This window comes from Lonchura striata, chromosome 1A, assembly GCF_050655825.1.
Source record: "Lonchura striata isolate lonStrDom1 chromosome 1A, ASM5065582v1, whole genome shotgun sequence".
Classification (NCBI taxonomy): Eukaryota; Metazoa; Chordata; class Aves; order Passeriformes; family Estrildidae; genus Lonchura; species Lonchura striata.
Window position 1 is genome coordinate 63620799 of NC_140741.1, and position 27642 is coordinate 63648440.

The following is a 27642-nucleotide window of genomic DNA, read 5'->3' on the forward strand; positions in this document are numbered from 1 at the left end:
GTAGTGGGGACAGATGGTGCCGAACCAGCCTGATGGGTTTTAGGTGTAGCTCCAGAACGTTAAAAAATAATCTAAATAGCACTCCGTGTGCCATGGTGGGACCCGTGTCACCTGCCACCAGGATCCCTGCAGTGCTCACCCATTTCCCTGCCGAGGTAGCTGTGCCTTGCTGCCTGTGCTCCGAAGGGTCCAGTGCCCCTTGAGCTGCTGGGAGAACTCCAGAGAGGGAACTCTGGGAAGTGACAAGCACAGAAGCTGAGAAGATGGTGCAACTCAAAGCATGTGTGCTCACAGCCATAGGCCTAAAGTAAGGATTTGGGTGGAAAGGGAAATAATATGAAGATGCCACCAACCCTTTCAGGTGAAGCAGCCGGACCCAGACTCAGACTGCTGGTTGCTGTTTTCTTACTGGACTTCACAGCACCATAAACCCTTCCTATACTTCTCTTCGTATTTCTTCATTAAGTCAGATCTAGTCTTTGCCTAAAAATGGGCTCCCTTCCAAAGTGGACACCCTGTGAGAGCCAGAGAACCAAGAAGTGGCCTTTGCATTTCCTCTTTGCATGCAGCTCCAGCTCCCCCAGAGGTTCCCAGGCTGTTCTTTCAAAAACAGTTTCCATAGTACAGAGAGCAAAGGTCAGTGTTAGCCTGTCTACAGAGGTTTTTGAGACTATGTTGGGTGAGCACATACTCTCTATATATCTGCAAGCACATTAACTGCACTAAAAGAAAGGCAATAGATGAGCTCCAGTTGGACTTAGGGAAGAAGGTGACACCTTGGCAAATTATCTGAGACCGGGATCTTATATAGGAATTGCTCTGAAGTATGAAATCCTATCAGTTCATGCTGTAATCCTCCATACTTAGCATTTTTATAACATTTTTATACCTGTATTTGTGTCTGAGTACAACTCTAGTGCCTCTAACCTTTGTGAGAACTGCTTGACAGATGAGCAGACACAGGCTTGAATGTCAGCTGCTCACTAGTGTATAAATGATTGATTAGTGTATAAACCTGCTCATCTTCTGGCATCATTGTAAACACACAAATTCTAATCATTTCACATAGCCTTTTTAGGGATTTAGTTAAGGTAAACTTGTCAGTCCTCTTCAGAAAAAAGTAGGGCTGATGGTTATAGGGGAAGATTTATTTTACTTAATAACGCGTCATCTTTGTCCATATGGGCTAAAGATTAACATCAATAGAGCAGCAGGGAGCATACATACAAAACTAAGGCACACAAAGCAGGGCAGTCTTGCTCTTCAGGCAGCTACTGCCTCTGCTTGGAAGTGCTGAGGCTACACAGCACTGAATAATCAGAGATTTTCAACCATCTTTTTAAATTCAACAACAGGATTCTGCAGGCTAGTTCTGAAATGACATAGAAATACCCCCTTAACACTTACACAAATTTTTATTCTCCCAAGCAAACTGCTTCTTAACCATTTAGAATTACTTCTTTCCATGTTGCTAAATCCAGAATTTCTATTAAGGATGCAAACACTGTTTTTGTGGCTGTTCCTATAAGTACAGCACTTTTATACTTCGCCAGCATGGCTTCTGTACTGAATTTCCAATCAACCCTTTGACAATTTTTTCTTCTCCTTAACATTTGAAACACGTTGAATGATTTCTAGCACACTTCCACTTTCTCTAGTAGACCAATATTTGTCTCTGCAGGATATATGATGCCTGATCTTTATTGCTTTATCAGTTTTACTTGCAAGGGGTCAGCCAGATGCTATTGTCAGCTATGATAGTTCTTGAAAGGAAGTGTGGATGTATTTGATACACATCAAACAATAAAACACCTGAAAAATATTTTGAATTTCTGTGGTCAAGAATTAGTAAGATTCATGATCTTGAGTTGTATGAATTGCTCTAATGGCTAAAATTTACTCCTACCCTCTACTATTTTTACTGGCTTCACAGGATAAAGCCTGCTCCTCTCCTCTGCAAAACCAGATCCAAAATGCTTAGTGGAAAAAAAATGAGGATTTTGGTTCTATAATCTACTTAAGAAAAAAAGAATTGTAGTAAACATTTTGCATAAAATGAGTCCATTTTAGTTATGCGAGTTGAATTTGGTTTCAGAATGTGCTCTTTCTCAAGTAATCACTAAGTAACAGAATTATTGTACTCTGCAGAGGTTTCAGATGCATCCATTTTAGCAGGCATTTACATAATACTGTTATTTTTCTCAACTCTTAGCTGGCGTACTCTCATCTTTCACGTATATTTTTATAGTAGAAATGTAAAAGTACAACTAAACTGTTGCCTCTCTGCTCAGGAAGCAAGAATATTTCTCCCTTCACATGTCATTAGCAATGCTGATGGATTTCCTCAGTCTTTTTAGATGGTTGTCCACCTGTTGGACCATACAGTGGGCACTCAGGGTCCCCAGCTGTACCAGAGGGGAGCATCTACATTGCAAAGTTCTTCCTTTATTGACTGAACTCTCCAAAGGCAGTGAGAAGTTACAAAACCCATGGAAGAGTAGGAGAACAAAGCAAAATTATAGGAGGCACAAAGTGTCCTGGCCCTGTTAGTTCTGAGAACTGGGGTTTTGTGTCTGAATTCAGCGCAGATGCAGAGAAGAGAAAAGGTAGCTGCTGGTCTCCTGTGCATCTTTGCATCTCCTAGTAAGGAAGGAGGAGATAGATCTACAGCCTCCGGATTTTCTCCAGATTGCTGGGTGCCATGGCAGTGTCCATTTTCTCTCAGCTGGCTGCAGTGAAGAGGCCCAAGAAGCTCTTCATGCATGTTGCCAAATGGCTCATTCTATAAGCATGATCTGACACAAAAATACATCCAGGAGTAAGAAATGTAGCCCAAACACAGACAGAGAGCAGGTGAAATGCCAGCTGAGCATGAGCCAGAGCCGTGCTGCAGACAGAAGGGCTGCACCAGAGGAAACTCTGAGCAGGAGCAGAGGGGCTGTAACTCCTCTGGGCATGGCAGACTCAGAACCACTCCTGGAACAGTGTCCAGCTGTTTTTACACACATTTTACACTGTGCTGGTAAACTGGAGGGGATTCAGGACATCCTACAGCCTGTGTGATACTGGGAGGTGGTTGAAATGGCCATGTTGATACTTTCAGCCTCCATCAGACACAAAGTCATACAAGGAGCAGTGAGGTTTGTTTTCAGCATGCACAAAGTGGAGAGGAACAATACATGCAGTGATTAAGAGAGAATCAATTGGGAACATCAGAAAGCAGGAACTGAGGAAAATAGCATATAGGAACCAGAGTAATGGTCTCTTTTGTGTCAAATGCTGTCACCTAGAAGTGTGCAAGTGCTTGGAGATGAAAGAACATTTTAACATGAATAACTGTGTGCAATGATGTCCTCATGCTAGCTCATCATCATCCTGAAAATTTTTGGATTTACAAAACTAGGGTTTGAAAGTGGTTTGTAAAATCAGATGTGCTGTGGTGGTGTAAATACATTTAGTCAACAGGATTGCATCTAAATATCTATTTTCAGTTTTGCCATGTCTGTTGAGTATATTTCATGGTAAATGTTCTTGAAGTAGGTGAACAGAAATATTTCTGACAACTGGAGTGTTCCATGCCAAATGTCTGAAAGATTAAACATAGTAACATGGACGACGGAATATGAACAAAATAATTGATTTATTTTAAAAACATAAATTAGAAAGAAATAACCTCCAGATATAAGAGCTAGAAAAAAAAATTGTTAAAGTATCTTTGTATTATAATTTAACTTCTAAAAAATTGTGTCTCTTTCTAGCAAATGAAGCCAGGACATACCTACAGCAATCTTATTGCGATATTTTTCATTAATATCCCATCTCTGTTTCCTCTTACAGTGCTGTTTTCTGGTATTCCATCAAGCAAAACTGTACAGACCTATCAAAGTCAACAGACAGAGACCTTGGAAGTCAAGAGGACAACTCGAATTTTCAGTTGCAGCAAACTCAGGCTAAACAGGGTCATGCTGGAGCCAAGGAACTAAAATATGTGTATGCCCTAGTCTGGGCTTGTCCCAGGACCAGGCTTCTCAGGCATCCAGGGAGAGGTCAGTGGGAACTACACACTGGAGTTCACCAAGCTTGCCATTCAGGAGAAGATGAGGGACTCAGCAGAAAGTCCAGATCAACTCTGTAAGTGGTCCAGAAATAACATGAAAAGTTTTAAGGTTCCAGACTAAAGCCAATGACTGGCTGAAAAGGCCTGCACTGTTAGCACCAAGCAGGTCAACTTTTATTTTATACTGTAGTAATTTGTACCTGTAACAGAAAGCAGGAAGAGCCAGATATCTCAAATATATCATTAGTTATGACTTGGATGTCTCCTTGAATATAATTTTCAGAAACAGGGCTGTTTGCTTTGCTTTTATATGTTTTTTTTTTTTTTTTGATAGCTCCTTTATTCTAAAACTACTGACAACAGCTTTTATTTCTGTTGATGCTATGCCCAGAAAGAAGGAGGTTACCTTCAATTATTTTCAGGTGTTTTGCTTGCAGATAGAAAATAATTCTGGCATTAGGAAACTGCTGGAGAAGGATCACAACAAATTCACTGTGTGTTGTCCTGTTCTTCTGAGAGTTTTAAAGTTCTTCTAAAAGTTTCCATGCCTTCTGATGTTTACATATTTCTACTGCAGTTCTCACACACTGTTCATATCAATAATGATTGTTTTGTATTCTTCTTTGTGGGTAGAGAGAACTGATGGGCTGTTAGTTTGACCGGTGTAGTTGGAGAGTGGCAGTTTCACCCTCCAATCCACTGTCACTTTTGCTATTGTATATATTACAAAATCAGAAAATAAAGTCTCTCTTTAAGTTCTTTGCTTTCCCCCTTTGCACCTAGCATCCGTATGTGAGTTATTTTGTGTCGTAGTGTAACAACAGTGGAATGAGATATTGAAACTAATGGCTTTTTAAATCATGATAAAGACTTCCAAGAAAACCCCTGGAACTTGCTGCAAGAAGGAACAATTATAACTCAGTGCTACAGGCTTCCTCTGTGTATGATGACAAGGCATCAGATCTGGTAGAAACATAAGGACAGCCCAGACAACTCTTGGAAGTGGTATGTTGGACTAAACAGCAGAAATGTCCTCTCAGTAGGTGTTTCTAGTCATAGTCCAGATTCTTGGCACAAACTTTCATTATTTTGTCTGCATGAGCACTTTATTGAAAAACATTCATGCAAAGGCAGCTGAGTCATGAGCATTCTCTGATGTTCCTCCTACAAATATGGTTCCTGTCAGTAAGGAAGAGGGATAGTGGAGTATCATAACTTTTGCGTGTCACTAATCCTACCTAGAATGAAATATGTATCAGCTATTCACCTTTTATATTTCTATATTGTGAAATAGCTCAGATTTTTTTGTCCAGACTTTAAAACACCATTTCTAATGCATCTGCTAGTGATGGCACAGTCAGACTTGTTGCCTTCTAGTACAGTAAACATGGTCTTACTTGCAACAGGCATATGCTTCCTTTTAAGTTAACAACGCAGATCTGTCCAGGCTCACTATGGACTCATCTTGACCAGGCTGGAGATTTTATTGTAGCTTGTAGCAGCACTGTGTAATATCTTTATCACCCATTCCCATGCGTCCTGCCCCTCTGCTGCACTACAGAATTTTTCAGCTAAACCAGAGCCTGTTCAGTGCATTAAGTTAGCTATACCATTTAAGAAGCATTTTTGAGGCTGCCTAATTTTTTTTTGGTGCAAGCTTTCCTATAAGACCCCATCCTTTAAGTCCATCATATCATGAGCTCATCAAATGGAATGAGAATTACTTTAACTGGGCTATTGTATGAGAGCCCTTACAGAGGGTAACAACAAGTGGGATACATCTTCCTGTGAGACAGAAAACAATTCACTATGTTCTTTCTTCATTAATCAATGGGGAACTAGGACTCTCTATTCATGGTCTCCAACTTCTGAAGTTAAGTAATTAATGCATGTATTTAGGACTAATTTTATTTTCTCATTATAAAAAGTAGAGCTGGAAAGGAACTCTTGGATCAGCTGATGTATCAATCAGTACTATTGCAAGATTGACCTTTATCTAATAAGGTATTTTAATCAGCTTTTGACTTTTAGTCTTGATATCTCATTTGCCTCCCCTTAGAGTATCATCATTAAGCATATTGGCAAAGTAATTCCTTGACAAAATACTTTTATCAGACCTTAATCTTGGAATACATATTTTAATAACAATTTCACCATCATTTACTTTTTCCTAATTCATCTTTCATTGCTGAACCACAAAATACCAACAAAGTCAGTCTTACTTCTTCCCATTTAAAAGACAGAGAAATGTAAAAATCAAATGATAGATCCAGTATGAGAAACAGGAATCGAACTCCACTTTCTGAATAACACTCCAAAACGTTTGTCACAGTTCCATTCAACACCAGGAGAAAAATCTAAGTAGTTTATTGCATACATAGACATGTGCTTCCCACAAGCACATAAAACCAAAGATAGACATTTTCAAAAGGAAGATCTTAAAGTGTTTTCAAAGATTGTGTCAAGACTCCTTGACTCCTGATCTCACTCTCCCATTTCTTCCCCTCAGTTTCTATTAAAACCTCCAAAATACTTTGTCATTAGAGACCAGGGCTGGAATCTGTAAACCTTCTGCCTAAGGAGTGAACACCCTCAAACCCAGGGGAGCAGAAGATCAGTGTCCTACACAACATTCCATAGGCTGCTGTGGAGGGGGGAGCCAAAAGTCCTCTGGCAGGTGCTGTTCTGCTTTGTGTGGCAGAATTCCAAGCACAGTGGGCAATAGAGTGCATGACACTGAGGCACTGCACAGGAAGGCTCTGGATGTGGTCCAATGACTGCTCATTTTCTCCTTGGATGAAACTTCATACTGTGGGCATAGGTCCTACAGCAGTGCCATGAATGCCTTCATTCTGGAGAGATTACATTCTGTCTGATGCGAAATACAATAAAATCTCCACAGTTATCTTTAGATTTTCTCTTTTGTAATATTATTTATGTAGTAGAAATCATAGCAGAATGGTTGCTATTATCAAAAGAAGAAAAATTTAGGAGAAAAGCATAAAAAAATCTGTTAGTCTGGCTTCTATTTGCAGGTTTTGAAATGAAATATGTCCGGTGCTACTTGTCTACTCAGGACTACTTGGAGGTTATTGTGGAGGTGATAACTAAAGGAAAATAGGTTGTAATTGAACAAGGAAATTAGCAAGTGGATCTACTGGCAGTGGTGCTATGCTAGATGAGCCATTTACCAGCTGAAGCTCAAAGAGAACATTTGAGCTCTTCACAGCTGTGGCAAAACTTTGTTCTTGGCTGACATGGCAGGGAATCATGTTTTGAAACTAGAAATGAGGGCCAGGAGTTCCCAGCCTGGAACCTATGACTGTGGGCTTCAAAGAAAAGTCTGATTTTGCCTTTGAAAATGAGGGTACCTTAATGCTTGTTATTTTGAGGCAAGACAATAAACCTTTTAACATAGTCCCAGGTTCCTCTGTCTATAGCAATCTATCACAGATCCCTCCCCAGTGAGTTTCTTGGATATTTCCCTTCTCAAATGGGAATTCAAGTGGTTGAATTTGTTCTGAGTTCATAATCACCTTAAGTGCTTTGACCAAAAAGCTGCACAGCAAAGCAGCAGGAGTCTGAAATGGGTGACTGACTCTTGGACTCTTTAGAAAAGAAGGAAGGGAGGGGATGAGCAATGTGAAGAGAAGCACCAGTCTGAAAATGGGAAGGGACTAACAGAAATCTTGCCTTTTGTTTTTGAAAGTATTTTTATTATTGTAATGTACACCGTAACTGAAATGAAAATGAGCATACACTGACTTTTTATGTATCAGGAGGAGTTGGAGGTACATAACTTTACAAAAAAGGGACTGTATAATTATATTGGACAGAGAACATGGGTATACAGGGGTATATAGGGTGTTCTGTCTGCATTTGTACTCTTTATTACTATGAGGGCTGCTGGCAATTCTTTTATATGTTGTAGCTATCCAGAAAAACTTAAATTGGGTCTCAATATTCATATTAATATACCTAATTTTGAACAAGTTTGCCTTGTGAGTGCATGCCATGGAGACTACATGCTGATAAGCAGGACTCTGCAATTTTGCAGCAGTTTGCATGTTCACTGCATCCTGAGCTATTTTCCTTTTGAAGGATGACAGCTGAAGATTCTGTCCTGTCATCCTTCCATGGGGCAGGTGAGCTGGCAAGTTTTGGTTCATGGTTACTTGTTGTAAGGGCTTTGACTTCACATTGTAGGAGCACGTGGAAAGCTGAGGGTAGTATTGGCTGTATCCATACTCTTTTTGTTTATATGGCAGATATGCTAGTGCTATTTGCATAGAGCATTATTTTCACATCATGACCATTTCCAAGAGATGCAGGGATACTCTGCATGTGAACTAATGCTGATGAGTAGTTCTCCACTATCTCTTAATCTGAAAGGGGCCAAGGGGATGTAGTTTATGGGGTAAATGTCAAAGCACTCATGCATTTTCAGTGATGCCACTGCTGTGTTCTGCTGGGTCTCCCTGGGGCTGAGGCTGTGCCTGCTGGCAACACATACAGGTGGGTAAATGCTGGGGGGCTCAGGGGGATTTGGATTTGCTCTGTTGTTGCTTAGCAGAAGCTTTTTGTGACAAGGGTGGAGAGAATGTATTTTTTAGAGGCCAAGTTGACTCTTTGTCACTTAATTTGAAAGACAGTTTAAACAGTGGTGATCATTAGGTTTGATTGTGAAGGGCAGAGTGGGGTAGGTCCATTTTTGTTGAGTTCTGGTTTGTTTTGAAGCCAATGGTGTGGTATGTTTCTGTGTTTAATCCAAGGAAATTGAGATGCTAAATTATTTTTTCTGACATGCTGAGGACCAAATGTTTTGGCATGGGTTTGTGCCAGCAATGTGAGAGGTGATGAGGCTCCAGAAGCTGTTTTTTGCTCATAAGGTGCCAAAACAGATGCGTTTCTTTGATACAAGTAGTGTTGGGTACATGAGATCTATATGATATAGACAAATCAGACATAGTGGTGATGCCAAAAGCACTTGTGGTATAGCAGTGAATGCCCTTCTGATAAGTATTTTGATTTTCAAATGCAGATTAATATTATCCTTACAGGAAAGGGTCACAGGGATATTTCTTGAAGCTGATGTCCTCAGTTTACCTGCAGGACAGATGCACATGTGCAATTGCAAGTGAAACACAATTTCCTTAACTCACAACATTAGCAGGCTCCATCCAGGACTGCAATCATATGTGATATTCAATCTTCAAGTCCATTTATCTTTGGGCTGAGTGTGCTGACTGCAATCCAGCAAGCAGGGGCCACTGTACCAGTGCTGTCAGGTATACAGATAATGGTTCTCTGGACCAGGACTGAGACCAGCTATTTTCACGTAACACTGGCTGCCAAACAGCAATTTAGTGGTGAAAAGCTCCTGATACCTTTGCTATTATTAGAAGGAGCCCACAAAATTACAGAGGTGGTAGATGAGCTGAATGCAGAATCCTGCTCTTGGGGACAGTCAGTGAAACTAGCAGGGGATCAATTTGAAACAGATAAAAGAAAGTACTTCTTTAGCAGTCAGTAGTGAGCTTCAGGAACTTGCTGCCATGAAGTGCTGGAGCAGCTGACAGTATCAGCGGGTTTAGAAGGGATTAGACAGTTTCAGGGACAACAGGCCCATTAAAAAGATAAGGCAGGGACATGCCCTCTGTGGTATCTATCCCATCAGATACTCAGCTGGGATGCCAGGGGAGCACAAGGGGAAGGGGCTGCAGAAATAAGCCAGACTTGTGCACACTTACTAAAAACATCTCTATTCCTGCAAATGTGTAATAAATTACTGGTACAAGACATTTTCATGTACTTAATCTAAAAATTAGTTTTATCCCCAAAGCATTGCATGCGTATTCAATGACTACATCCTAGATTCCCATAAGCTGACTCATGAGCTCAAAGCAACACACTCAAGCAAGAACTAGGATTCTTCTTCATTCCAGGTTCTGATCCTTAGCCCACCAGTTTGCTGCTGTATGGGCAGTCCCATTACACAGCTCACTGCCCCCTTACTGTGTTCTGTGCTAACACATATGCCATTTTACAGACATTCATATTACATTGCAAAATCCTAAAGGAATCAAGTGAACAAATCTTGCACGGGGTACAGAAAAAGATGGAGACAGTGAAAATTAAATGCTAATGAAATACTGTACAAGTGAGTAGCACAATAACATTCCATCTACAGCTCTAAAAGCTAAGGATAATTCATGCATAGGGCAGAAATTACATCACATTTGAGCTTTCTGAGATTTTTGGAGGCTGAAATGCAAAACTTCCTCTGCCCCTTGCATTTATTCTTTCCCAACAATGTAGGAAGTAAGCCAGCATGCCAACTTTTAAGCACAACATAAAATGAAATTGGAACAGATTATTGTTTTTAAGCAATTACCCTTGAGGCCACCCAACAATAGTGTTTCTAAAGCAGTCCTACCTTTGTTTTCCAACTTGAGCTCCTCTGCTAGCAAGCTGTCTTGTCTGTTTCCAAGCACAAATGCCAGAAATGAGAGGATCAGGGCATCCAAGATTCCAATAATTGCCAGGATATATGCCCAGCGGACTGAACAAGCCCCCAGCGTGTACTTGTCTGTCTTTTCACCACACATCCGTTTTACCTCATCTGAATCCCAGCCATCAGGAAAAATCATACAACCCAGGACGAGACAGGCAGCTTGGAGAAAAGAGAAAAGGAGAACAATGGGATAATGAGACCAAGCTTTCATTTTGATGAGAACCTACAAAGTTATCATTAAAGCATTAGACTTTTTCATCCTGAACTCCAAAGCTAGGCTACTAAAAAAAAACAAGTCACTGAATTAAATGCTGTGATTAAGTATTTAACATAAAACCCTAAGATGCAACATCAATTGCACACCTTGCTTAAAATGCTGTTACATCCTGAATCCCTGGTCAGGTTTTGCATCAGTACAACCACATTTTCCTGGCGGGACCAATTTCTTCATACAATATGAAAGTACCAATCAAAACCAAAAGGGAAAATGGTTAATAAGCTGGATATTCAAAGGTAACAATGGATTACTGTCAAGTCGTAAGGCAAACAACCAGTTTAAAAGAGAGGAAAAAACAACCTACCATTTATGGCAATCTGCACTTTTATCCTCACCATAAATAATGGACTTTCTCACTACCCACCCAAATGCAGAGTTTGATGCATTCCAAGTGTTGCCTCCCAGAGAGTAACTCCACCCCAGCACCTGCCTGGTCTGTCCTGAGCACTCTGTAGCCCCTTGTGATGACATTCCAGCCATGGCAGCTACCCCACCACATCTGTAATTGCAATGAGCTCAAAGCCCTGTGACTGCACACGGATCTCTAGTTCCTCCTGGTTGTCCTCCACACTGTCAGTGTTAGTGTACAGGCGTTTTATGGAAATATTTGATTGTGTCAGTCTCCCAGCAAGGGTGGAAAGGGATCCCCCACGGTCCTGTCTGTGGTTATGTCTTTGGCTTCTTGTGATTTGAGGTGCTCTCTCTTAAGCCTTCTTTTGTTACTAGGGTAGTTTCCATAGTTCTCTCCTTCCTATATCTTATGTCTGTCAAGCCTGACTATGCCCTCACTCTCCTTCAAATCCACTTTAAAATTCTCTCAATGAGCTCTGCTAACTCCTGACATAAAATTCTTTGGGGCAGGTGGACCTTATTTGTTGCCAGCAGGCTTGGTGTTGTATGAACTGACCTATGACCAAAAATCTCCAAATTTTTCTGGTAATGCCTGTCTTGAAGGCAGGTAGAGTCACCTTCAGCAGGAGAGGACAGCATACAAAAATAAAGGAGCATAAAAAAATTCTAAAAATAATGATTATATTGAATGGGTTCATTCTGCAGTTTTTATTGCATTTAAGGCAATCAGAAAATCCATATGCTTTTAGTTACCTCATCAATTACCTTTAGTGACTTGGAAATACCTTTCAATTACCTTTAGTGACTTGGAAACAGGCATGTTTCCATCGTTTGCCCTTCTATCTTTGTATGGCTGATGAGATTCAATGGATCCTAAACCTTATTTTATAAATCTTAATATTATATTGATGAAATATGCTCAAAATTGCAGGTAAATGTACTGATTGAAAAGAATGCACTGTGTAGCTTTCAGCCTTTTAAGTTTTTGTTGAGTCAGACCTCTGTTTGGAAATGACAGTTTATACACCAAGTAGCTTGTGCAACCAACAGCTGCTGTCACTGTGGGATTGGTTTCTTCTTGTTGTGACAGGTTTTTTGTCTTTCCTGAACAAGCATAGGCACTATCATTTTACATACCTCTAATGCCCACAAAGTAAAAACAGACTTACAATGGATCAATATGATGAAATACTGGAAGAGGGATGTGTAAAGAGAGTTCAGGAATTGTATTTTCCATTTGACAGCTACAAAATTGCAGTAGTCAATGTCTTGAAAGCATATCTGCAGAAAACATCTGACATGGGGTAAAAGGTGCACCCAAGGCATTTGACGAGTTCCTCCTGAACAGCTAATTTGTGTGAAAATAAAACAGCTTATAATACTTTCAAGGACAGTTAGGCTTAGAAACGTGGGAGATTAGATAATAACCAATCTACTCAGAACATGCAGGTTGGAGAAATTGTAAATGACATATTGCCTGCCTTAACTCATTTACACAAGTATATAAGATCTTTCAAAGGCCTTAGAGACAAACAGTACAATAATTTACTTCCTTGAGCTGCTTACACACACTTCCAGAAAGTGGAGTTTCCCTTACACTTGCAAGGAACTCTATTAAAATAATGCAGACATCTTTTGTTTGTGAAAATGTCCATTTTTACCCAGCTAACTGTTGACAAAGTTTCATTTACTATATAATAGCAAATACCAAAGCCAGTTTACTTTTATTAATAATTTTTAACATGTGAGAAAGCTTAATGCTCAGTTAATGATCAATAGATGTGGAATTTTTCTGCTAATTGTGCATAAATAATTAGCAAATACCAACATTTCTGTTAATTTTTTATTACACAGCACATCAGACACATTATTAGTACTTCTTAAAGTAATTTAACTTTGTTCTTCTGTGCATAGGTAATTAAAAAGTGGACTTTTATCTCAGGAATACAGTGTACAACTTCCCAGCTGTGTTCCTCAGATTTCCAATTAACTCATCTTTCCTGAATTCTGTTCCTGCATTCTTTGATATACTTGCTTAAATTTGTGGAGTCATTCTGTCAGTTGCAGTTGGGCTTCTCTTGGTAATAAGACACACAGGTAAATGGTGTCTGGACTAGATTCCTTTGCATAAAGACAGATATCAAGAAGGGGTTATTGTAATTTTCTCTTTTCGTTATCCAGTTAAGATGATTTCCACTATATGACTGCTTAGTCAACATCTTTAGGTGCAGGAATCATACCTTACCTGTAGAGGGTAACATAAGTAGGATCAGTCAACCCTGAGCCTTATTTGCTGAGGGAATATTTTGCACTGAATGCCTTTAAGAATACAGACTTTCTCAATAATATAAACAAGTAATGATTCTTTTATCAGCTACAAGATTGAAAAGACAGATATGAAATCCACCTACAGATCTACTTTGCATTGCTAGAAATTTTTACATTTGAATTCTTCTACAGAGGATTAGAAGACTTTTCTCTAAAAGGAAATTACTTTCAGTTTTATACAAATTTGTACAATTGAAATAATTTTATGCAATTTCAGTGAAACTGCCAAGAGATGATTTTATAACACTAACATAGGTCCCATGTCTTTGTCTAACATCCACTGTCTGTAATGGCAATATTACTGAAATGGAAATGTAAGAAAAACCACTACTGTTTTAATACTAAGTAGTAATAGTGTTCTAGTGAATTCAGAAAGTTTTGGATTTGAAAAGTTCACCAACTAAATAAAACCCCTTAAACCATCAGTTCCTACAGACTCTTTGATTCAAGTCAGGAAGAAGTCAAATGTATGCTGGTTGAAAGCAGCCTCCTCTGTGTGATCTGGGTACATCAGATCAGCACCACTCTCCTGACAGGCAGCCCAGCCTAGGACCTCTGCAGTTGACCAAGGGCCTTCACGATAGGCAGCAGGGGGGAATTGATGAATGACTGCCTAGCATCACTGACACCACTCAGAACCATTTGGGCAACTGTAAAACTTGCAAGGATCATATCCACATTGTTTTCCCTTTGGTTGCTTGAGAAAACTCCAGGATTATTATCTTTGTAAGGGTGGCCCTGGGTTTCCTCCATTTCTTCCTCTCCTGTGATGACAAGGTGACTTGCTTGTGTTGGAAGAGACTTTAAAGACCATTTAGTTCACCCACCGTGTTGCTCAGAGCCCATCCAATCCAGGCTCAAACATTTTCAGGGATGGTATCTGTAGATTCTCTGGGCAACCTCTTCCAGTGCCTCACCACCCAAACTGTTGCTTTCTCCTACATATTAGAGTCTGTTGAAGCTTTTTAAACTTTTACAAATGATTAATAAACAGTACTTAAACATGTCTTATATATTTGCTTTTCTTCTTAAACAGTTTTTCTTCTGTGAACATCTAACAGGAACTGTCACATGGTTTTCCTCTAGGGCTGTGAATGACAAGACAAATTATTCATACTAGGAGAGAGAGCCAGGATTTTTACCTCGTGGGATGAGAGGATGCAGATACAACACTTTCAGAGATTGGAAACAGACAGTGAATTGTTGCTGGCACTGACAGACTTGTGACTCTGACCATGCTAATATTATCACAGACTGTGCTCTGTGCATGAGCTCAAATGGTAATTAGCAAACAAGTAGTTCACTATCCTATGGCTGTGCCAAACACAGTGACAGATTAATATTATATCATTGCATGAAATGAGGTTCTATTTATAAAAAAAGCTGACTGCTATGCAGGAAACCAGTGCTGAGAAATTCCCGCTGGCAGGATTCCTCTCTCATCTTCATTCTTTTCCTGACAACAGACCAAATTTTTTTTGCATGTAGAGTATGATGATGGCAAAGTTTCCTGATAAAGGAGAAAAAAAAATGGAATGGGAATTATGCTGGCCATCTCTTTTCTTTCTGTACCCACATGTGCAAGACACACTTCAAACCTCTGTGGTTCCAAAATGTAAGAGGTGGTTTTTTTTCCTTTCATCTCTCCCCCTGCCCCCCCAAATGGTATTTACAAAAACAGTGACTCATTAAATCTCCAATAAACTGAACAGAGTTTTTGCCAGCCATATTGGTGATTAGGATTAGTCTTTGAGGAGCTTGCAGCTGGGAAAGAAGGAAATGCTGAGTGGAGGTGGCTGAAGACACAGGGTCAAACACAATCCTGAGTGAAGACAGAGGCTACACACCCATCAACTGAGATTGATCCAAGTCATGTGGACTGCACTTCTGAGCTGAACAATAATCCTCTGTGTTTATATTTATGTCATGACTTGGAGAAAATGTGCAATTTTGCAGCAAATGCCATAATTCTCTCCATTTACTGATTCCATCCACATAAATAGTTCTGCTGCATGCATTCAGAGTATTTATGGAGAGGCCTAGAAGTTCATGTAGAAAAGTTCTTCAACACTGAGTGGGGAGCTTAAAATTCTGGCTCAATGTGTGGGCTTCATCACCCAAAAACCTGTGCCTAAGAGAAAGCTCTTGAACTATGGAGAACTTCCACAATACCTTGGAATATTTATGGTGCAATACAAAAAGGCAAATGTCATGTATGACTTGTTACTTGATCCTGTGCTTGAAGGCTGCCACATACAATGCCCACCTTTGAAAAGGCTCTTCAGAGAGGTGCCAGCTGGGTCCCCAAGGAGATGACACAGCCTGTTAGTTCGTACATAAGCAGACTGAAAATTCCTGGTGGTGCTCATAGATGGCTGCTAACCACATGAGTGCTGTTGGGTATGAGGCAGTCAGTGAGAAAGTGCAAAGAAATTTAAGATTCAAGGGCAGTGTTCTCATAGAGCTGGAGTGATAAAATCCTATCTGGACCTCTGTGACCTGAGCTCCCATGTAGGATGAGGAAGGGGCCCTGTGGAATTGCTTCAGGACATTAATGTGACACTCTCAGCAACCTCCTCCCCAAAAGTGAAGGAGCAAAGGTTTGTGGGTTAATCTTCCTTCAAAAAACTTCCAAAAATATGTATAATGGGGGCATTGGGTCCAGGAAACAGAACTATTTCTGATTTGAGGCAAAACTCCAAAGTCCCATGTGATGAGGATACAAGAGGCTTCAGTAACTACTTTAATCTACTTATTCTCTTATTTCACATCATCTTGGTAATATAGAAAAGCCTGAGTCTCTCCACAGGATTAAGAATATTTATAGATACTGCTAAGGGGGAGAAAAAGTAGGAGAATCTTCTATTTCATTCCTGTGATAATATTAAAGACATGATGCAATTATGGCCATTTGACTTATTAGGGCCTGGATTTCTGATAAGAAATCTGATAAGAATATATATATATATATATATATATACAGATATGCATATTTCACATGCTGATTTTACGAAAAGGGAAAAAGAAGACCAAACATTCCAGCACAAACTGGACAGTAATGAAAAAGAAAATAATATTGTGGAAAGTGGTAGTGAGGTGAGTGCTATGGGCAGGAGGAGAAGACTTGCTGAGTAGACAGGTAGCAGATATTTTGATGCCTGCTAGTTATACTTAGGCAGCAAAATGGAATAATTTGATCAGCTGTTGCAAGATGTGAAGCTGGATATAACAGAAATAGGGATGGCTGACAACTATATCTGAAGATGAGCACTACAGAACATGAATTGTTCAGAAAGATGGAAACAATTGAGAAAGTGAAGTAATGTTATATGAAGAAAAGTGTTAAACTGTAAATAAGTAGAAAAGAATAGCAATGATAGTGCAATCTACTTCGGTTAAGTCAACTGTAAGAGAAATTTCACTACTCTAAGGGGACCTGTTTTAGACCTCATGCATTGGATTCATGTTTGGATAGAGAATTCTTTGCTAGAAACAGAAATTCTGTGTGGGGTTGTATCATCTTGGGAGCATTTAACTTCCAAGTTTTGATCATTAGCCACGATAATTAAACTTTGAGATTAATGTAGTTCTGTGAATAATTTAGTTAGTACAACAACTAAATTAGCTGGAGAATAAAGAAAATGTAAGAACATACTAGATTTTCATAAGTGTGTGGCAAGTGATCCACAAGGTGGGTCCTTATAACTCCTCGTGAAAGAACACAACTTCTTGTGTTCTAGCCATGGTTATTTGCAATAGATATTTATTGTCCAGAAAAAATATGGAAGTTGGGAACTACTAAAGGATGCAATCCTAATCACTATGTTGGCAAAAAATCCTTAGAAGTGTCATGTCAACAAATTGCTAATAGATGTAGCAGAGGTAGATGACTAACTGATGAACAGTGAGTAAACTGAAATCATATACAAGAGATAAAAATACTTCTTTAGGATGAATCAGGTATGGGATGTGGTACAGCTGGAAACCCACAGGTGGGTGCATGTCAAAAGTTACACTTATGTTGTGTCACCTCCTGTGGTGTCCAAAGGCCCTGGGACCTAACGATTTTTTTTTCTTCTCATTTTCTCTCTGAAGTATCTAAAATCATATGAGAACCGTGTCATAACCCACAGCTGTGAGTTTTCTATCATGTGTCTTTGTACCCCGGGGTGTGGGTTACAAGGTCTGTGTGTAGCTGTGGTCCAAGCCCAGAGATAAAGGGATAACAAAGGCAAACCCCGTGCTGAGGCCACGGCCTGGGGTCAGCTGTCACACAGGCAGGTTGTCTGATGCTGTGGCCAAATCCAAAAAACACTTTTCTCACATGCTAGGCTTACCATTGAAGGTGTTTATTTTGAGTGCTGTCACAAAGAAGAGCTACATCTTTCTACTTTAATGTCAACTTCTCTTTGTAGAACCTGTTCTTCAGCCAAAATATATCATGGCATACTGACGTGTACTAGGTTTAATTAGTTAATAAATTCAACACAAGTTCTGTGCAAGCTACCGAAGACTGACTGGAGAATAGGTGTTAATATTAATGGCATAGGCTAGACATTTCTTGAGATATATACAGCTGACATTTCACCACAAGTTACTGATCCAAATAGCGGAGATATTTTAAACATTGTTTTGGTAAAGACAAAGAAGAGCTGAAAATAACCTCCCTCTCAATGACCATGAGTCAATTCAATTTAAATAAAATGAGAATATATTAAATAATATGAGAACAAAAACGTTTATGAACCTGGATTTTAATGCATATTTTAGATGGATGAACTTTTTAAAAGACTAAAGAAACTGTTAACAAGTTAGCTAGACTGAAGAAGTTCATACTAATTCTGGGGTAAACCTTGAATTTTTTTTTTTGGACAAAGATATAAATTTCCTGAGGTATCTTGACAAGACAAATGAAATTCCAGGGATACTTTCAGCTCTGTATTGATGACTAACAAACTGTTTCATTCTACTCTCATCACCTATCTTCCCAAAAAAGCCTTGGGAAAAAAAAAAAAAAAAAATTTGAGCAGGGACCTTAGAAATTCCAGGAAAAGAAACTTATTAGCAAAAAAGATACATTTTGAAGGTTAGGTAATGCAGGTCTAAAAGATAGCTTTCTAAATGTCAAGCTGTGCTAACTCTAAGACAAATTGAAACAAATTGTTGAATAATCCTCAGTGAGGTTAATAAAGAAAGAAGAAAAGCAGATATGGACTTGGGCTGGGAATTAGGAATTAGGACCTAATTATTTGTCTCATTTTTCAATGAAGAGGATGATAAAGGAGAGGAGGATGATGCTGTGACTGCTGGGCATGAGCACTGGGAAATGTAAACTCACGCCTCCAAGTCCACAGCATCGATAACAATCACAGTGTGCTCAGACTGGAGGAATGCACATTCCAGCCCCAAACGCTGAAATAACCAACACATTAAACTGCAAAGATGTTAGGAAGGATTTTAAAATTAAATTTATTGTTGAGATAGTGGAGAAGAACATATGCATGACCTACATTTTAGGAAAAAAGAGACAAAATTGAAAACTGAAAAGTAATTGGAACAACCGGTCATCATTCAATTTTATCCCAGTTCTTTGAATAATTATTGAAGGAAATAATAGCTAAAGACATGGAAAGAAATACAAAGTAACACACTTTTCAGGAAGCATTTGCTCCTGTGTCATACAGAAACACTTACTAACTGGAAAATAGAGGTTAACATGAGAATGTAAGGTGTTTATGCATTTTGTTCATGGGGAGCTGTCATTTTTTGCTTGAAAGAAAAGCCTCCAGCTGTTGTGAGGATACACTGGCACCTCAAGGAGCAGCCTAAGTGTCAATCATTTCGTGTTTTCATTAGCAGCTTTGGCAAGAGTAGAGGTCTGGTAGCAAAATCCACTGATGGGAGGCACTATCAATGCAGAAGACTATCAGGACAAATGATGGATAAAATGTGTATGTTGATCATCCCTCGGAGGACCATGGGACACCAGTCAAGTGAACCAATGGAAAAGAGTTTTAGCAGTTTTAGGGAAAGTTTTTAAAGCATAATATAATCACTAGACACCTGGTGCTGGTGGTTTCTAAGCTTTAGAAGAGTGATGTTTGCAATGACCAATTTATCAGAGCAAGGTTATTTTAGGATATAAGGAGGTATTTTTGGAAATGTATTGCATGAAGCTGTAGCTGCTCATGATAAGAGAACTAGATATGAGGATTTAGTAGTTCTTTTCCTGGCCTATGCTCTTATGAGGAAGCTGAGAGATAATCTTTGAAATTAATAAAGAATGAAACCTAGCAGGAAAAGCAGCCAAAGACTTAGGAGTTTGATGGAACTACAAAACAAAAATAAATTTTCTTTAAATCAAACTGAAATGAAAATCTAACAGAATAAATGGGAGTAAGAGGCAAAGAAGCAGCTCACTGCTGGGCTCTCTCACTATGGTCTGTATACAAATTTGTCATTCCCCTCCATTATTAAAGGTTTTAAAATGTGATAGCAAAGAAAGAAAGAAGAGAGTCATAAAGGGATTTTCTTTTCCTACCAGTTCTCATCCAAGCTGACCTGACAAACACCATGCATCTACAACAGCCTGGTTTTAGACTTGGGCAGCGCATGCTTCCAAATTGTTTCTGAAATTACTGCAAATGCAAGCAAATCTAAACATGCTGGCAAGAGAGGAAGTCTGGGACTGCATCATCCACCATTTTCAGGATAAAAATGGCAAAATTCTGCAGGCTATCGAGGTAGAAACAGAATGAAGAAGCAAAAGATATGAATCTAAAAATAAACTGTCTAGTTTCTTCTAAGCCTATAGTGGTGCCTATAATAAATACCAAGTTTAGTCTTTTGTTTCTGGAAATGAAATGGAATGAGAGCTTACAGCCAGTAAGCTCTCATTTGCAAAGAAGGAGGTGAAAACCTTTAAAAAGCCATGGTAGTGTTGCCTAGTAAACAGATCTGCATGCCTTACAGTAAACTGAAGAATTTCATGATTACTCTGTATAAACACAAGGGAATGGGTCCCAGAGAGGGGGAAGAGCTATTTAACTGAAAGGGCAGTCTTGGCATCTGAACAAATGCATATAAACCATCCAGAAATACACTTAGGCTGTAAAGAGGAAGGCAGTTTTGGATTGTCAGGGGATAGGTTCTGGCACAAATTCAGTCGCTGTGGCTATGCCAAAAAAGTTTGAAGTTGTATGCTGTAAATAGTTATAAAGATGGAGTTTGATCAGTGTATTAAAAATTATTAGGATATGTTTCTCTGTGAGGCTAAATTTGAGTGCTTGAGGCCTTTAAGATAACTGCAAGAACTCAGAGGTCTTGCATCAAGTATCTTCAGACACCAGAAACCCAGGGTCATCACTTTTCTCAGCATATGAGCTTTGCAATAGCTGCAGAGCTGGACACACAGACAGTGCAAACAGTACTCAACTGAGCCTCAGGGCAGGAGCAGCACTGATGTCAGGCTCCAGGCTTGAGCATTACAGGCATTTTGCGGAAAACCTCAGATTTATTTCCCTTTGTCCATAAATTTAGCAAAGCTCTCTACCTGGCTAAACCCTGCCTGGTACTGTAGGCAGCAAAGCCCCTTCTGACTTCTCTCCTACATTTACACTCTGTGAAACCAGTTCAGCTTGCACTGCATAACCGTGGAGCTCACAACCAGCAAGGCTTCCTGACACTGCTCCCAAACTCCGTGCACACCACTGCCACCTTGGACTGCTGGGGGTAGTCTGCATCTCACCTGGCATGTGCCATGTGCCACCAACAGCAGCAGCTTCTTTGTAATGTGCTAAGAAATCAGCCCCCACAGACTGCTGCTTCAGAGAAACATCTGCCCTGACATCCTGGCTGTGCTCACAGTTTCATTTGCACGACCACTTGAGAGTGTTTGACAGCCATGATTAGGAGTTAATGGGAAGGGGGGTAACTCACCCACCCAGTACATGAAACAGCATAGGTCAGCTCTCAACAGCTGAGCCGGGGAATTCAAAACTTCCACCAAGAATTCAACCAGTTGTTATCTGATCCTCACTTTGTTGTCATGCCTGAAAGGAACACGAACAATAAAACCACCTGCATGAGGAAATTAAATAAAAGATGCTGGGGGTAGGGAATGCAGTTTTCTTAAAGGTTCAGAGCCACTTCTCCCTCTGCATGGCTGCCCTTGGGGTGCTGGTGCAGAATGCTGACTCAGCACACTGGGTGGAAGGTGGGGAGCAGTGAAACACCTGAGGTACAAACAGCTGCCAAGCAGATGTCTGTGCCTGCTCTTGGCCACTGTCCAGCAGGAGAAATCCCTGCTGCAGAAGCTGATTGAAAGATTCAAGAAATTGCTTGGCAGTGGCTAAGATCATTAGCCACTGGTGAGATTTCTCCACTGTAAGCCGAGGTGCAGGTTCATGGCCTCTGTGACATTCTCTGCCAAAGCATGACTATGATTCCCAGAAAAAAATGCATCATCATAGGAAATATGATTTAATGTTGAAAAGAGAAGTGTTTTAAGATTAACAATTTATAAGCATTCCACCCCTGTCTGTGGGCATGACAGGCACACCCTTTGCCCTCACTTGGAACTTTGTGTTCCTCATGTTCTTTAGTGGAGAAAGTGACTTTTTAGAAGGAGTGACTGAAGTCAAGTAGGAAGCTGATAAGATGGACAAATAAATATTCTGTCATGAGCAAGACAAAAAGAAGCAATTGAATGCATGGGGGGAGAAAGGGGAAGGCTTGTGCTTCTCTTGTCTTTTGTAAAGCATTAATGTTCTGCTAAGAAATGCCCTACAGCTAAGCCAGTGCCATACTTTCCATGACATGCAGGAAATGGTACTTGTCCTTTTTGAGACAGTGGACAGAAGACTACTGGGACAAATGGCCCAAGTATCTAATCTGGTCAGGCTTCACCAGTTTTTTCCCAGGGAAGCCTTCCATGTTCTCTGATAGAATGCTCCAGCCATTTCTGCTTGAATGAAACCCCAGACTGGTTTAATTCCTTTTTTTAAAATCAGCAGCCTTCCCAAAGCTAGGCTTCACCCTGCTCCCCATCTCCTCTGAATGAGGGGACCCATCCTTGGACCTCAGAGTGGTTTGTGACATAGGAAAAAGTGGTTCAGGGTTTGAAGCACCTTCATGCTGCAGGCAAGGGGGAGTGGGCAATGCAAAGCTAAAGATCTGCTGAGGGGATGAGCTGAATATGAGGAGGAGACAGGCAACTGGAAGGCAGTGATATGGAGCAGTATCCCCTGAAGAAAAAGGTGGAAGTGGAAGGAGGCAGCCTTGTTATTGAATTGGAATGCTAAGATTTAACTAAAGTCATTAAAATAATTTAAATCTGATTTCCCAAGCAGTGCTAGCCGATATTGCAAATGGGCTGGCAGAGAGGAAAGACAAGTTCTGAACAGATGATAAAGGCATTGACTTTTGTATAGTTCCTTTCAATGCCCCTGAGGCACCTGCATACATCTTTATGCCTGCACAGCTTGTCATGTGCTATTCTTCACTTATCTCTGCCACAGCTCTTCCTGATCTCTTAGCAGCATTCCTTGGAAGAAAAGAGAAATGGACAATAGGCTCTGAGACCACTGCACTGCTTCTTTATTCAAGTTGACGTTTGGCAGCAAGACTCTGCTGCCTTTCAGGAGCCGATGTCTTATAGAACATAATGGTAGCAGAGGGATCAGGGGCTTTGCCTCCCCCACTGAGCATCTCAGCCCTGCATGGTGGGAGAGCCCTGGGGACTGAGACTGGTAACACTGGAGATGTTTTCGTCTTCTGTCTTTTTCCTGTTAGAGAGAAATCTACTCTTACCTAGGGTCAAGCCTATGAGATTGCTGAGCCTTCTAAACTCATTGCTTTGGACATGGCAGTCTTGATGCATTTTGAAATACTTAAAAAAACATGGAAGAATTCTACATTAATTTTTTAATATTTTATAATAATATCTCCACATTGTAAAACACATCTCATGTTATATTTGCTATCAAGTCAGTCTGATCAGTAATGTGTCCAATTTTGTTCAGTGCTACCACAACAGCCCTTGCCTCAGTGCTTTGGTAAACCTGATACCCATACTAGTTCCTAACTGGAAGGGTTAGCATTGGAATTTCACTTCTACAGAAGTATATTTCTGTGCCTGCAATTTGATTCTTGTCGATTAACCCCAAGATTTGCACTATACAGCAAAGTTTACCAGTATAGTAATCAGCAAATCCTTGTGTGTATGCACATGGAATTTCAAGTCCTGACTAGGTTTATGATATCCGTATGTAATACCTTTTTGAACGTTTTGGAAGTCCAGGACATGTGGTATTCTAGTGCTACAATGCCTCTGAGGTAAAGTAATTCTTAATGCTTCCAACACAGCAAACAACAGTGCTGATTTTCAGCACTGATGCCCAGAAGTCACAGAAGGTATGTCTCCTTCCACTTAAAACTTCTAGCATATGCCTATTATGTGCTACTGCTGGTGATTTCTGCCTTAGAAATGATACTGTATGAAATGATACTGTATTGAAAGAACTGGAACAATATAAGGCAAAGCAGTAGTGCAAGGCTAAGGGAAAAACCTGACAAGGTCACAAAACCACAGGGACGGAAATGGTCTGCCAGAAAAGCAGAGTGGGTACTTGCAAAGTTGAGTATGAAGCTTGAGGGCTTGCTAGGTGACCTGTGAAACCCCTCAAGGGCATGCTGCCCACTGGCTGGTTTAGAAGAATGAACCAGATGTGCTGTTTCCAAAGGGATAAGAGGATTCTAACCCAACTGGATTCAGAGATGGGGCCAGAGGAAAGAAGAGTTTAACTAGAATTGCAATAATTGTCTTCCTTCAAAAATGTTTGTAGGTTCTGGAGCTCCATGTCCTTTTCTATAAATAAATAATGGCTGAAAATCTGTATAATGAAATTGTTTCCTGAAGCAACTGCTTTAGTTTCACTCTGGTAGGCATCAGAAAAATAATTCCACAAGCAGCTCAAAATGTTCCCAACTGCATCAGGCAGCAAGTGCTTCTATCACTACTTTGCAAGCACTGGAAAGACAACATAAAAGGTATTAGAGCACAATAAATGTACAGAAAATATAACATCTTCCTTGTAAACAATCCAGTATCTTGTCATTCAAATTACTTGCTTTTTGAAAATAAATGTCTAGATAAGACATAAGCTTCAAGAACTCATCCCAGCAGAATCACCACTGGCTTCAGTAATTCAGCAATCTTTAAGGCATCATTCCTACCTCTATTACCCATGACACCCATAAATTCATTTCTCAGTCACACAGGTCTCTTTGCATTGGAAAGTGGTACTAAAAAGTGATGGGGCTGAAAACTTTTGACCTATCCCAAACAAATGTTTTGGAATTATACCAAATTTACTTCAGAGTTCATGAAAATGTCTATGAAAATCTTTAGTTTGGGGCAGCACATTCTTAAATCTGCTGACAAACACCCTTATCATGATGATGAAGACATATGCCTATCAAAACCAGGTTCTCTAATTCACTCCAAAAGTCCAAGTTCAAAGTATGAAGGAAAGGAGAGGACAGAGTGCTTAGTCCAGTTGAAACACAGGGACTCCAGAAATACAAAGGGAAGTGCACAAGATGCCATGCAACTCCAAAGACATCAAATAGAGAGAAGTAAAACCAAACTTCCTTAAAACCTGTACTGCAGCAGTCATTCTGTATGGACTCTGTGTATTTGGTATTGAAGACAAAAAATACCATGTCACAATTTGCATCTCATTAAGCCAAAGAGAAACATAAAAATTGCTGAGACAACCTGTCCAGAACCCTGTGAAGATGTGACTCTACAGCTTGGCAGCAACCTGAGACCAGAGAAATGGACATCTAACAGTGTCAAATAAAAGTAACCACAGCTGTTGTTATACTCTCTATATTCTGTTGGTATATGCTATACTGATAAATAAAATACATGTGTTACCTCATTCACCAGAGAAGCTAGGCTGACCTTGCCCAGTAGTAAACTGGATAATAAGAGCAAAGTAATTTTATTTGGATTCATTGCTAGAATAATTTCTGTTTAGCAAGAAAGTGCTATATTAAATTGTACTAATAATAGTGTGACCATGGGAACTAGGTAGTAAGGTGCTGCTATAAATTTGGTGGAATTAATTTGTGTATTCAAGAATTATGTTTTCATGTGTTAAGTTCTGTGTTCCCAAAGCTGAATGCATGAATTACTTAAAAGGCACAGTTAAGGACTGGTTCTATGGAGCTTTGTCTTGTGTGCCTGTGGGACTCCTGTGATGTCCCTGTACCAGCTCGGGGGTATCTTGCTTCTGCCTAGGAGAGCTATGATAAGCAGGGCAAATAACAATCCTTATCTCACCAGCTCAAATAAAAAAGTCTTTCTGCTTAAGCAAACCATTATTTCTGTAATAAAATCCTTGTGGCCAGTCGGAAACAAACCTCAGAAAAGTAATTATTCTAGCTGAATATAACCAGCCTGATCTGACAATGAGCAGACTTTCCATCAGATCCTGTGCAAAGCTATACTTGGAGTTTTGTGCAGAAAAACACAGTAATGGCTTCACTTACTTGGATTTCAACTTCTCTCATTATAGGTATGTGGCCTCGACATCCTTTGCCAGGCAGGGCTGCCAGCTATAATGTCTTCCCTCTTACTAGGTCAAAGTACTTCTCATTTTTGGTAGTACTGAGTCAAACATTTAATCTGAATTTTTTTTTTTTCCAATAAAGAGTGCAGCAGGTTCAGTGGAAACATTTTGAACGTTCAAGTTGATCAGTGTGAACACTATGGACTGAATACAACACAAAAGCATTTCTGAGAAAAACCGTAAGTGCTCTGTTTTTATTGAGGATCTTTCAAAAATAAAGTGCATTTTCATCAGAGCTAGAAAAAATGCAATTTCAGGTTTATTGGCAATTGATTTTTCTTGCCAAGTTTGCCAGCATTCCTTTTTATCAAATTCCTATATACTTTTAAAATTATTCTCACCACTTTTGCTTAGCTTGCTGACCCTTCCTGTCACTTGGTTATCCACAAAATGGTTTACAATTCTGTAACATAATCTACATTTTCTTGTCCTGTGCATATTGGTTGATGCGAGGTCTGACTACTTTGTTTTTATATTGACAGAACATAGCATTATTTTCCCTGTGATTTCCCTCCACTCCTGCATCTCATCCATCAGCATGTCTTTCATTCTCTTGTATTTGTTTTATTGATTATGGCTTTGTTCTTCACCTTCTCTCATGCCTTTGGTGTCTTCTTAATCTTGATTAGGAAACTAATTAGATTAAGGTTATCACTGCTCAGGCAGTTATCACGTCACCTACCATCTGTTGCTCTGGATATTTTTTCTCTCTGCCAATCCTCTTTCCGCACAGCACACAATGGGCAGGGTTTATACCTCATCTACAATACGACAGACAGATTACATTCAAGGTTCAACATTTACCTATATATTTGTCTGAAATGGGGAAGCAAAAAAAAAAACCCTCTTTCTTGGAGATGGGTGCCAGTATTAAATATTTTTGGTTATCTGTGTCTTATCTGTGAGGGTGAAGACACCCAAACAGCCTCCACTGTGAACGAATGCCTGCTGAAGACTCAGTTAACCTCTGTCTCATGCATGAAACTCAGTTGAAACTGCAATTTAAACTCAACCAGCCAGGATCCTCTCCTGATGCCTCCAGTACAGGAATGCCACTGTAATGTGCCCCTATGTTGAATGAGGCAGGTAGGAGCATTGGCTGGCTGCAGCTTCCATGGTTTCCACAGCTCCTGGAATGAGACCTCCATCCACCCAAGGGAACTGAATGGGAACATAAAAATGAACAGTTTATCACGGTTTTGGTATGAACAGCTGTGCAGTGGTGTGGACCCAAGGTGTAAGAGATTTAAAAGGGACTACAGTAAACATATTTAGAGTACAGAAGGGTAGAATAAGAGGCAGCATCTGATCTCAGCTTTGGGAAGTGCTCCTGAACTCTCATTTCTTTCTTCTCAGTCTTCCAGTGTGCTCCTTCATTTTTCTGTTCAAATGTTTCCTCTAACTTCCCTGCAAGGATTTTCCCCACTTCTCAGTTGATTGTTTCACATGCTTCCTGCAGTTATTTCTCCATCTTCTC

The 27642-nt window shown here is 39.9% G+C and overlaps 1 protein-coding gene across 3 annotated transcripts in view; it reads right to left on the reverse strand.

The window, feature by feature from the left end:
* Nucleotides 1-27642, reverse strand: part of LHFPL3 (LHFPL tetraspan subfamily member 3) — a 233139-nt gene that overhangs the window by 64945 nt on the left and 140552 nt on the right. For all 3 annotated transcript variants that reach the window (XM_021534694.4, XM_021534695.4, XM_021534696.4), the window contains exon 2: nt 10494-10730. In XM_021534694.4, coding sequence (XP_021390369.1) covers nt 10494-10730 — 237 coding nt within the window. The remainder of the gene's footprint in view (nt 1-10493; nt 10731-27642) is intronic.